The 13732-nt window shown below is 32.7% G+C and overlaps 1 protein-coding gene across 1 annotated transcript; it reads right to left on the bottom strand.

Annotated features, from left to right (window-relative positions):
* Positions 1-9448: 9448 nt before the first annotated feature.
* LOC138870261 (uncharacterized) lies at positions 9449-12230 on the bottom strand. The gene is made up of 6 exons (XM_070148056.1): positions 12089-12230; positions 11598-11802; positions 11030-11377; positions 10827-10927; positions 10002-10612; positions 9449-9886 (listed from the first exon to the last, which is right to left on the bottom strand). Exons 1-6 carry the CDS (start codon positions 12228-12230, stop codon positions 9449-9451), a joined length of 1845 nt encoding a protein of 614 aa, XP_070004157.1.
* Positions 12231-13732: the final 1502 nt, after the last annotated feature.

Below are 13732 nucleotides of genomic sequence, written 5' to 3'. Positions count from 1 at the left end.
TCTACCCCTGAACCAGTGGTTCTAGGTTCTATCCCCAGCAGAGTCGCCAGAGCTGTCACACCTCCTTTTTACCCGCGCCCGCAGGGGCGCAGATGGAGTTTTTCAAATTAAAGGACAATCGAAACGGGATTTGTTTATTTAATTCAGAGTCGCCACTTGGGAGATTTATGGTGTCCCAAGTCACCGGTTTAATCCCGAATCGAGGAAAAGAATGACTATGTTAACAGTCCGCGAACCAGAAATCCGGATAAGGAATTTTGTTAACCTGGGAGATGGTGTTAGGTATTCCCAAGTTCCGTGGTTCTAGCACGGTCGCTCAACTGTCATATTTGGCTTAAATATCTATTTTATACAATTAGGAACTTATGTGCAAATTTTAACTTTTAACCGCTTTTATTATTTTTTTATTATTTTTTTTAAGAATGCGAACATCGTTTGAAACATGTCTTTGGATTGCGTCACATGAAATGCACCCACAATCCGGAACACATTTTATTCAATGTTTTGGGATTTGGATTTGGGTCGCATGAAATGCACACCCGAGTTTAAGAAGGTAAGATTATTAAAATGCGTGCCTAAAGCGACTAGCGTGGGGTTATTTTGGGAAAAGGCCGTGAAGTTCGCTAAGCGGCCGATCCCGAGTTCTAAGTAATTAATACATACATTCGTGAGGGCCCCGCAATCTGTACGTTTTACTAGGCGAGACTCATCTCATTTATTTTTTATGGACAAATCCTAAAGTGACTATATTTTTCTATTAAAATTAGTCTCTAAAATAAAGAAAGAGAATCCTAATTAATTACGAGATTTTTTTTTAAATTAAGAAATCATAGCATATTAATTGCTAGATTAATACAAATATAAATGGAAAGGAATTTTACTAAAATATTTCGAAATTAAAATATAAGAAATTCGACAACTGATATTCAAAAGAATCCAATATAGTTAGATTGAAGCTCGCATTGTTATAAAAAAAATCATTGGGATTAATTATTCACAACCATTTGAACTAAATTTAACCATAATTACTAAAGCTTATTAGAAAAATTTATTAAACTTAAACGTTTTTCTAATCTTGTTTGAACTAAAATCATGCCTTAATGCCTAATTCACGAAATTTAGTTCAAATTCATGCCTTAGCTAAATTTAGCTACTTGTTCACAATTAACCTACTGTTGATAATCTTAAAACCTCCATAACTAGTGAATTAACCCGTTTTGTCAAGCTGATTCATTAAAGACTAACTTATGTTATTTTATCTTATTCCAATTATTATTCAGTAATACATGAAATAGCCTAAATACAATCAATAAAAGGAACAAAGAAAAAGCGAAATTAAAACTTCAAAATTCCATTCTTCATATGTATTCATGCTTCCACATTATTAGCTTGCAATAGCTAGTATTACAGTCGTGTACTTGGTATTGGAAACAAGAGAAGATGAAGATAAGAATCAGCAGCAGTAGTAACAATACAGCACAACAACAACAGTCCACCAACAGTAATAGCCCAGGAACAGAGTTTGCAAACCGGTGGAGCAATAAACCAAAAAAAACCCAACCAGACTTAGGAAAACCAAGCAAAGACCCAAAATTCTCAATAACTCTCACAGACATGACATAATGAACCCAAAAAGACAGAAGAGGCCATGGGGTAATTCTGATTTTTGTTCTTTTAAGATTCGAAGTAGAACACTCTCAAGATTAAAAGTCTGTTTATTCTTCTCTTCTTTTGTTCTTAAATTTCTATCTCCAAAATTCAGTCCCCTTTTAAGTGTCAAATGAGTCCCCTTATATCCAAAGCAAGACCCCCTTTTTTCTTTTTACCTTTTTACTTTAAACTATTTTTATTACCCCATTTTACCTCTTTTTACTTTTACCCCAATATTCTTCTACTATGTATAACTTTTAAACTTTTATTATTATCTACACTATTTCTAATTTTTACTTTAGTAAAAGTAGTCTACATGGGCCTCCCATGTTCCCTATTTTTGAATGGTCAAAAGAAGACATCATTATTAACCTTTTTCTTTTTAGTTTTTATCATTATGTCTTGTTCCCTACTATAATTAAATAATCTGCAATTAGTTAATTCCCGTATTACCCCTAAAACTATTGTTACTGCCCTGATTCAAAAATCTGTTCAAACTTCAAAATTATCTAAGAACTAAAATTAAATTACCAGCTATAACCAATTCACATAATCAATTAACCAAAATATAGCAGCTATAACCAATTCTTAATCCAGTTCAATCAACAAATTCAAACTAAATAATGAACAACAAAGCAACAACCAGAATTATTTTGACTGAACGATATTTTTAACAACACATATACTTTCAGATTCAATAACATTAACAAATTGAATCATAACAAACAAGTAGATTTAAATTTCTAAATTCAATAACATTTGAACTTTAAATTAAATCCAACAACATTACAACCAAGATGAATATTCAAACTAAATCAAGAATTAAAACATAAACTCACATTAAATCACCGGATTAAGAACGAACTTCAAACAAAAGATGAACATGAATTAAATCTAAACTAATCAACAAAGATGGATGATTCAAGAGATCAAACTAACTTATTTCTATATTACAACTAAATTCTTTTAAACGAATAAAAACAAAGCGAAGAAGAAATAATTAATTGAATTTCAACTAGACTCTAACAACATTAACAATTTCTAAAAAAACAAATACATAAAAACACATGAAACAAACTGAAAAAATAATTAATTAAATTTCAATTTGAATCTAACAACATTAAAATTAAACTAACAATTTCTTTTAAAAAATAAATAAAAATACATGAAACAAACTGAAAAACTAATTAATTAAATTTCAATTTGAATCTAACAACATTAAAATTAAACTAACAATTTCTTTTAAAAATAAATAAAAACACATGAAACAAACTGAAACCAATTACAAAAACGATAAATACGAACAAAACAAGAATCAAACATTTACCGATTTTAGATCCGAGAATATCAAAACAAAATACGGACAAAATGAAACTCAAACCCACTAACCGGATCGAAACGACGAAGAACTTGAATGAAAACAAATCTGTCCGGAAACGATTATCGCACCAAAACAATTTGACGCTGAAGACGACCACGAACGGACGATCGAAGAACTGAAGAAGGAAGCATCGGACAGCAGCAGTGACGGAGCAGCAGCAGCGACTGGCAGCAGCAGCGATCGGGCAGCAGCAAGCCAGGAACGACGAGGGTCGTTTGGCCGCGACGAAGAAGAAACAGCAGCAGGCGACGGGGTGGAGAAGAAGACGCAGCAGCAGCCATGGTTGTCGAGCTCAAGCTCGATGGCGATGGACGAGTGGCTGACGAAAAAAGACGCAGCAGCCATGGGGATTGCTGGTGGTTGCTTGGCTGCGTCGCTGGTTTTCCGGCGACTAGAGGAGCTCGCGATGGAGGGCGGGGTCGTTGGGCTGTCGTGAGGACAATGAAAAAGAAGAAGAAGCAGCCATGGACGGGCTGCTGCGTGTGTGTGTGTGTGTGTTTTGTTGTGTATGTATGTGTGTGTGTGCGTGAGTGTATGCGTGAGTGTGTGTATGTGTTGTTGTGTGTTTCTGTGTGTGTGTGTGTGTGTGTGTGTTGTCTATGGGGAGGGGGAGGTCGTGTGAGGGAGAAGGGCAGCAGCCATGGCTGCTTGGGGAAGGTGATGGAGAAGAAGAGGGAAAGAGAGGGGGGGCAGGTGGTTTAGTCTTTTAGGGTTTAAGTTTTTTGTTTTTGTTTTTGTTAGGAAAATGAAAAATGAAAATGAAGAAAGGGGTTGGGTTTTTGGGGTTATGGAGTAGGTCGACCCAGTTTTAAATGGACCGGGTCGTAGGGGAAGGTTGGATATATTTGGGCCTGTGGTTCAAAATTGAAGAAGAGGCCCAATTCCGATTTTCTTTGTATTTTTTGCTCTCTTTTCTTTTACTTCCTAATTAATAAAACTAAAATTCTAAATAAAGTTATAAACTAAATTAACTTATCAAAAATACTAATTAACTCCAAATAACAATTATCGCACATTTAAATAGCAATTAACGATAAAATCGCACAATTTAGACGTTAAATGCTAAAAATGCAACGTACATTATTTTTTATGATTTTCTCATTTTGTAAAACAAACTTAATTAAATAGTAAACGCAAATGCGACATATTTTTATATTTTTTATTAATCTAACAAATAAACATGCGCGGACAAAAATACAAATAGTTATCCGAAAAATGCTAAGAAATTCAAAAATTGCATACAAAAGAAAATCATTTTATTTTGAATTTTTGGGAGTAATTCTCATATAGGGCAAAAATCACGTGCTCACATGTATTATCACCACATTCACCCCAAAAGCAAGGGAAATCTGCACAAGCAATTGTAGATATGAAGCATAGTGTTTCTCCGCGTCAAATCAAGGCTGAAGCTAGAACTAAACAAAAACATGATTTCGATGTTGGAGAATCTTCGAGGCCAATCAAACAGGCGGATAGGAAACGAAAAGGGATAGTTCTAAATTATAATTTTGTAGAAGATGTGCCTATCAGTAAACCTGGAAAGAAAGCTAAGGTGGCTCCCAATTCAAAAATTCCCAAAAAGAAGAAAAATTCAAAAAGATCCCCTAGTGTTAAAACTCCAAAAAATGTTCGAAAACACTCACTGGTGAAGGTAAGAATTTTTTAATTTCTTCACTAGTTATTTCGCCTATTTTAGTTGTTAAAAATCTACATAATCTGTGGTTTTTTTGATTTGTAGATTTTTGTAGAAATGTTGTATATAAATTGCATATGTATCTATGTTTTTAAGCACTGAAATTATGTGATATTATTTGTCTTAATTTTGTTGTTTAATTGTAGATTTGTTGATCTATTTAACATTGCTGTTATATTGTATAATTTTGAAGTTATTTTGCAGAAACATACAAATGTATCAGTGCTTTTTAATTACTGTATTAATGTTAGATTACATTTGTTGAATTTTGCAGAATGGACATTTTTTTGCATTCCATAATGTTGATTATGGGGTGCTTAGATTTCAGACATTATATGACCCTAGCATTCCTAGCCAAATTAAAGCACTTTTGTCTCCAAATGGTTTGAAGTTGTTAAAGAAGACACGCTTTGGTTATTTACTGTCATTTCCCAATTTATGCATGCAAATCAAGCTATTCATATTCTTATGAAGTATGAATTGAAATCATCTGGTATTTCCTATTTTTCAGCTGAGTTAAAAGGTGAGAGGTTAAATTTTGAATTGTGAGAGTTTGCAGTAATAACTGGTCTTAGATGTATACTGAGGTGACAGACTTTGGTTACACTCCTAGTTATGTCAGTAAGTTAATGAGCAGTTACTTTTCAAACAAAGTAAAAGTGGAGAAGACATACTTAAAACAGATACTAACAACCAAAAACTGGGTCAATGATGAGGATGCAGTCAAGTTATGTATTCTATATCTCATAGAATACTTCATTTGTCCTTCAGAGAGAGATCATATTGGGTTGCTAGATCATTTTAGGTTTTATTTGGTTGAATCCGGTCAGTACGAGTCATTTTCATGGGGTGTTCAGTCTTACAGACAGTTGATTGAATCTGTTAGGCACATGCTAAATCCTTTCGTTCATTCTTATCTCATTCGAGGATTCCCACTAGCCATGCAAGTATGGTTGTATGAGTGTTGCTCCTCCGTCAACATTGATACAGCTACAAAGATTTCTAATTCAATCCCTCGCATACTAAACTGGTCAGCTGCTAAGGGTTAGATTTGGTTAGCTGCAATTGAAGACAAAATGATCAAGCCTGAATGGATGAAGGTAAATGGTCTTTATTTATCATAATAGAATGTATCTACAAAATATTTACATTTTGTATACATATTCTGCCTTAAACAAGCTAATTTCTTTTTTTCATCATTCAGTTCACTAACATAAATGAATCACCTGAAGAGCTTTCAGTGATGTCTTTACCTGATAAAGTTGAGTACACAATTGAAGAGGTTGAACATGTTTCTGAGAATCCAAAAGTTGTTGCTCCTCCATTGGAACCCAAAGAATCAATTGGAAAAGAGTAAAAGGAGTCTATTCTTCGTAAAATAAAAAAGTTAAAAAGAGGTGTTGAGAAGGTAACATATAGTCCCAATAAAGCATTATGATTTTTATATAATAGTGTATCTGTATTTTAATACATATTTCTGACGGTAATTATGTATTTTTTTTATTATGTAGGTCGATGAAAAACTTGAAAAATTAAGGAAAGATGTATTTGAAGAACTAGGTAGCTTCGAGACCTAATAAAAGGATTCAGTCAAGACTGTTTTGCAGGTGATAAACAATCCAAATGATCAAGTTGATTCAAAGGTAACATTTGAATCTTAATCATATTAACAAAACTATTTATGTCACCTCTAAAATATATATCCTAACTAATATAAACTTACAGTTTGCTGGAGTTCAACAAAAAATACTGACCAACCAAAAGACAAGAACAATCATCAATTTCAGTTCAATAGTGGTGAAACAGTGCAGGTCAACCCCAACAAAACAGGTATCTACAATATATCTCAAGTATATCTACAATTATATAAAAATATCTACAAATTATCTACAACATAACTACAATTTGAATACATTATATATACAATTAAATCCAGCTTACTTACACAGTAATATAGATTTATGTAGATATTATGACACACCTTCATATATTCATAAATTTTCAAGCTAATACTATTCAGTATTATTTAACATTTTTAATGAAAAAAACAGAACATGTTGAATGTGCATATGGTGAAGAAAATCATCTAGCACGTGTTGATTTATATACACATTTTGAAGGGGCTGTTGATGAAGAGAATACATGTTTGAAATTGTATTCAGAGATATTTTCTTTTTGTTTCAATATTTTTACCATTTAAGTTATATATACATGGTGTTTCAGAGAGCGAAGATATGCATGCACAATCTCCAATTCATGGAGTGACAGTAGCAGTTCAAACATAACAGCATAATCCGGAAGATGACAATGTAGGTGAAGAGGCAGAGTATGTATGTAGGTGATTCAGAAGAATCCGGAGGTTAGAAGAAGGAGGTTACGCTTGATGATTTCGAGCTGCCTGATAACTTCTCCCAGTTGGTTAAGTTCGGCGAGCTTATACAAGATGAAACAATACCCGTGCATCAAGGTAGAACAAGACAGCCGGGAAAGCATGCCCGATCACCATTTTTCTCTTTATATAGTTCCGGTGGCAGCACCTCAGTTGGACATCAAATATTTTACCTCAAGCACCCGTTTACTAGTGTTATTGGTCAAAATGTAGACCCTGAGTTGTTGGATCAATTCCATACAACGGTACCGACACAGGTCCAAAGAGGTTAGGTTGCACAATTTGACACTTTTAATTAGGTATTCATCTTTTACACATCCACTTCATTCAAATATTTTATTTTAATTTCTATTTGTTTATATAGGAGGAAAGCTCTGTATTCTATAAAAGACAACCAAATTAAGCCATGGTTGGATCTTGGAGTTGAAAAGGTTGACAATAAGGAGTGGTTCTTTTCCCTTGCACACCCAGGACAAGTCCTTAATGACTCGGTAAGATTCAATGTATTTAATTTGTAGATATTTTGTAGATAAATTTTAAATATTTTGTATTCTGAATGAGTAGATGCTTTGTATTCTGATTGTAGATGTATTGTAGTTATTTGTAGTTTTGTGTAGAATATTTGAGATAACATGTAGAATAAATGCAATTTGTTTTTGTTGTAGTACATTAATGTTATAATGTATTACTTGAGAAAAAGAGGCAAGTATGGCCCCCATAACAACACCAGATTTACTACAACAGATTGTGTGTTCAAGACTAGGATTGATCAGATTTATGAAAAGTTCAAAAAATTTCCTCAAGAAAAGAAGTTTTCTGTTGTTAAACCCCAGAATGTTGTAGCAGAATATATATTGGGGTATAGACTACTCGCAAATGTTGTATGGGATGAAGTTGATTATGTCATCATGCCCGTCAACATTGTAGAAAAATTCCACTAGGTGTAGGTTGTTTTTGACATTGCAGAAAGGTGTCTTTATGTGTATGATTCCATGATCTCTTCACACAATCACCCTATTGTTGAATCTTGTGTCAACAAGTTTTCTATTATTATCCATTTATATTTGTCATGCACCGGATTTTATGGGAAGCGTAAAGACATCAACTTCAAGAATACAAAAGCATACATTGAGAAACCTGTTACCGATCTTCTTAACATTCAGTGGATTGTCGGAGAGATACCACAGCAAAAAGAAGGATCAATGTAACAAAAAACTTCTTTTTTTCTTTACATTTAACCCTTTTTTATCTGATGGTTTGGTAAATATTGATATTTTTTTATCTTTTGCAGCGATTGTGGTGTATTTGTTGCTGTCTTTGCAGAATATGTTAGTATTGGAGAATTATCCATTCCTTCAGAAGACCTTTATGATATTGAGCAACACCGTAGACGCTATGGAGCGCTACTTTGGGATTATGCTAGAAAGAAGCAGGAGCTTGAGGCAATTAGTGATAGTGAGGTGACATGCAAATTGGCAAGGAGGAAAGGTGCACCAGCTTTGAATGAGAAAACAAGAGTCCAGAGGAAGAAGAAGAAGTTGTGATGTTTGGAATGGATCATGTATTACAATTGTGTAGTTGATGCTAGTTTATAAGATAGATGGTAGACAAGTTTTTGAACAATTTATTATGTTTTAATTGTAGCAGACTTGTGCTACAATTATAGTAGCCTTTGTTTATTTTTTCTTATCCAGTATAGTAGTACAAATGGAAACAATTTGTTGGGTTTATATTCACTTGTTGAATATGTACAGTACTTGATCTTCATTATTTAAAGCATTTAAATCCTTTGCAACTGATCTACATTTATTCTGATCTACATTATTTTCACCATAAAGCTTCTTTCTACCTAAATTTTAATTTATATATTATGTCAGCTACATATATTGTAGTTTTTTTGTAGTTGTATTTGTAGATAATTTGTAGATTATTTTAGTTATTATGTTATGTTTCTTTTATATTCATTTTTTCAATGTAAACAATACTTCATCTACAATATTTTAAGTTTTTAACTAATTTCCTACAGATTTATAATGTATATACTCTGTAAATTCTAGATAATGTATTTTTTTTTGTAGTTTTATTATAGATAAACTACAAAAATACATTAACAACTATGTAAAGGATTCCATATATAGTAAAAAAGTAATAGATTATATATATAGAAAACATTCATAAACAAATCACTGAATGAAAGTATTATCTCAGTATAGAAACATCCTAACTAACTAGATTATGATCTTAAAAAAACCCAACGATTACACATTAAAATCTATTATCCAGAACTAACCAACAAATTTTATGAAGTATTCTGTTAACTACATAAAATTTTATTTCATTTTGGGTGTATTCTTGTAAGATCTTTTGTTATGCCTTCTCCTCCGCAGTTGCCGCATGAAACCTTGTACTTCTTTGAATTTATTTCATCATATGTTTTGTATCTTTCTTTTTGAGGTCTTCCTGGCTGTCTTTTTCCTCCTTTAGGTGGATTTACTACTTCTTCAGTTATATGTTGTGGCACATTCCATTTGCTCTCATCAGGCAGTGGATTTACTGGTATTTTATACGTACGCAAGAGGTTCGCCCTTGTGTAATAAGGAGAACAATATTCTTCAAAAGACTCATCCCTTTGTCTTAAAGCAGCCAAAGCATATGGACAAGGTAGTTCATCAAGCTGGAATTGCACACAACTACATTTGTTATTTTCAAGACAAACAATATAGCGTCTCACACCATCTATTACCATATGGATGTAGTCTGTTGAAGCCCTCACCTACGAGTACATTACAAACAAAAAAACAAATCATATATGGTTAAAATCAAGCTATCTACAAAATATCTACATTATGTTGTTTATGAATTTGATTCAATAAATAATCAGATATTACTCTAAGTTTGTGCGACAATGTTCTGTTGTCATCCAACTCTTTGTTGAATTTGTATCCAAGGTATGTGAATGTACCCTTTGCTTTCAATAATTTTTCTTTCGTCCAACGTTCAAGAAGGGTCCTCATATACTCTAATAGTTCTACTATCGGCAACTCTCTTGCATATTTTGTTACTGCATTCAACGACTCTGCAATGTTTGATGTCATAGTCCAAGTTCTGTTTACCGTAGCATGTACTCGAGACCATATATGAGATCCAATATTGTATAAGTATGCTTTAACACGGGGGTCAATCTCCTCAATCTTTGACATCCTTTCATTAAATTCATCAAGTGTGTATGGTCGCGCTGTGGCAAAGTATAATTCACTTAGCTTAAGATGTCCCTTCTTGAACGTTGCCCGTATATTTGTCCAAATATGCCACATGCAAGAATAATGTGGCATGCCAGGATAAACAATAGATGTTGCCTTCAAGATACTCTCATTCCGATCCGAAACAACACACATATTTGGTCTTTCACCATATGCGAGCTTGAATTGCTCAAAAAACCACTTCCATGATGCGTCATTCTCTGAATCAACAACAGCATATGCCAATGGTAATATGGTACCTACATTATGTGGCATGAAGCAATTAATTGGCTGCAGTAAAAATGTAGAAGAAGACATATATATATATATATATATATATATATATATATATATATATATATATATATATATATATATAAACTACAATTATTCTACAATATATCTACAATTAATCTGCAAGTACTACAAAAAAACATACAAGCTACAATACTTCTACAAATAAAACTTCAGTACCTGTTGTATCCATTGTACTGGCTGTTAGCATTATTCCTCTATATGCTGACTTTAAAAAGGTCCTATCAACTACTACAATTGGCTTATAATATTTCCAACCACTGATTGACGTACAAATCGCAACAAATACATACAAGAAGCAGTCATCGTCTGTCTTCTTCAATTTAACTACAGACCCCGGATAAGTCTTCTCTAGAATTTACAAATAACTAGGCAATTTGTTGTAGGAGTCAGCAGGATGACCTCTCAAAAACTGTAAAGCCTTTTCCTTTGCTCTCCAGGCTTGCATGTAGGTTAGATTCACGCCATGTTCAAACAACATGCCAAATTGAATGTCTTTTGGGGTGTAAATTGTCATAGGATCAAAATATTTTGGAATAACCATGCTACCAACTACCATGGCAGTAGGTTTGCATTGTATGAATGTATTGTCGATTAAAGAGCTTGTGTGCTGGTTGTCGAAATTTATGACCTTGAACATTGCAGAATCATTTATGCTAGTTGCCTTGAAGTGCCATGTATAGTTTTCACCAACACATATCAGCCAGTAGCTACAAAATAAATACATTTTAAACAATGGGTTAAAATTTAGATTAAAAAAAAACTTGTTTTAGCTTAAACAATTACATTATACAATATAAATACAATATAACTACAGTTCAACTACAATTCTGCTAAACATTATCACAAGAAAAACTGAAGAAATAAAAAATTACAAATAAACTACAAAATTAAAATAATAATAATATTTGACTATTCATATGTTCATACCTTCTAGCACTAGATCTTTTAACCCTAAATTGGAACTTTTGCATGACAGAATAGTGCTTCACTGCAGTTGCAATTGCTTCCTTGTCTTGGTATACTTGTCCTACTTCAATAGAACTTGGTGTACTATCTGTTATTATTATACTTTCATATTCCTCTATAACGGGAGATGTTGGCATATTAAGTAACTTTAGTATTCCAGACGAACCTGCATGAAAATAAATATAAATATTGTTATCATCAGTTTGTAGATAATTTGTAGAAAGGTTGAAATTCAATATTTCATATTAATTTTTCAAATTTTTTGTAGGTTTAATGTAGAATAAATGTAGAAATTTTATAGATATTACAGAAATCCATACTGATATATATATATATATATATATATATATATATATATATATATATATATATATAATTGTAGATACAATGTAGATAAATTGTAGTTTATTTACAATTTACCAGAATTTCATAGAAATTATAACATCGCACACCTGCAGCTGTGTTCTCATTGGTAATACTCAATTCAATATTGAAATCGCGAACAGTTATACATAGCAGATATGATCCTAAATTTTTGTTTTCCTTTTTCGTCTCCATGTATACACGAACACTGATATCATTCCTAATTTCCATTGGAGGACAATGCTCGTTGACAATATATTTGATTTCTATAATATTTTTGGATGTATCAATCATTACTTCTTGTGCTATTGTAGAAATCAATAGATTATAAGTCGCATTGTCATCGACTACAATGCCATCGACCTCGAATTATCTAAATCTCACATAGCTATCCCAATTCTCATTCGATTGTAGCATAATTGGTATTATCGCCATAATTGCTTTTGTTGCAGAAGAATTGTAGAAGATTTTGCCGATTTTGATTTGTGAAATCAAAGAAAATGTTGAAACAGAATTTAGAGTACTAGAATTTTGTAACGAAGTCGACGATAGTGATTACTGTGCATGATTTGTGTTGGAAGATCTGGAAAATATTTAATTCCCCTTTTTTAGCTCACCTAAATAAGGAATCCTACAACTATAATGAATATATGTAGAAATACTATTAGCATGAAGGGTAATATGCATTAAAGAATTTAAAGATTCTTTTAAATAGTGAATTTTCTTGCACTTCTTGTTATCAAAGAAAGTTAATTATTAGACCATCACCAACAATGGTTGGGTTTGAGTCCCCTACTTTTTTGGAACGTATACAATGGGACATTTGTGGACCTATTCACCCACCTAGTGGGTCGTTTAGATATTTTATGGTCTTAATAGATGGATCTTCTAGATGGTTTCATGTGTGCCTATTATCATCTCACAACCTCGCGTTTGCAAAATTAATGGCACAAATAATATGATTACGGTCATAGTTTCCCGATAATCCAATTAAGTCTATTCGACTTGATAATGCTGCTGAGTTTTTATCCCACGCATATAATGATTGTTGCTTATCAATTGGGATAAAAGTGGAATATTTCATAGCTCATGTTCACACTCAAAATGGTCTTGCAGAGTTTTTGATTAAACATCTGTTATTGATAGCAAGATCGTTACTCATGAAATCGAGGTTACCCACTTTTGTTTGGGGTCATCCCATTTTGCATGCAGAAATACTAATTCGTCTTAGACCGATAAATTATCATAAATATTCCTCGTTGCAATTAGTTTTGGGTCATAAACCTAATATATCCCATTACGAATTTTTGGATACGCAGTATATGTGCCTGTAGCACTGCCATATCGCACCAAAATGGGTCCCCAAAGAAGGTTAGGAATATATACTAAGTTTGAATCGCCCTCTATTATTCGCTACCTCGAAATATTAACGGGGAATTTGTTCACTGCTCGATTTGCAGACTGTCGATTCGATGAGACAATTTTTCCAATATTAAGGGGAGAAATTGGTGAAACCAAACGGGAAATTTTATTAAAAAATCTATCATTGTCTCATTTGATCCATGTGCCTTTATTTGTAAAAAAGAGGTGCAAAAGATTATTCATTTGCAAAAAATAGCAAATCAAATGCCAGATGCGTTTACGGATCTGAAAAGCATAACAAAATCACATATCCATGCAGAGAATGTTCCAATCCGTATTCATGTCTCTATTAAACAATCTTCTAGTGTCAT

The sequence above is a fragment of the Nicotiana sylvestris genome, chromosome 6, assembly GCF_000393655.2.
Source record: "Nicotiana sylvestris chromosome 6, ASM39365v2, whole genome shotgun sequence".
NCBI classification, from domain to species: domain Eukaryota; kingdom Viridiplantae; phylum Streptophyta; class Magnoliopsida; order Solanales; family Solanaceae; genus Nicotiana; species Nicotiana sylvestris.
Note: the sequence above shows the minus strand (reverse complement) of the source record. Positions and strands in the feature narration are given on the sequence as shown.

What these genes read in the sequence shown, in the direction of transcription:
- LOC138870261 (XM_070148056.1), bottom strand. Translation starts at nt 12,230, where the DNA reads ATGGAAATTAGGAATGATATCAGTGTTCGTGTATACATGGAGACGAAA. An exon ending in CAATGAGAACACAGCTGCAG is followed by an intron (nt 11,803 to 12,088) that starts GTGTGCGATGTT and finishes ATTTTCATGCAG; the next exon opens with GTTCGTCTGGAATACTAAAG. An exon ending in AAAAGATCTAGTGCTAGAAG is followed by an intron (nt 11,378 to 11,597) that starts GTATGAACATAT and finishes TTTATTTTGTAG; the next exon opens with CTACTGGCTGATATGTGTTG.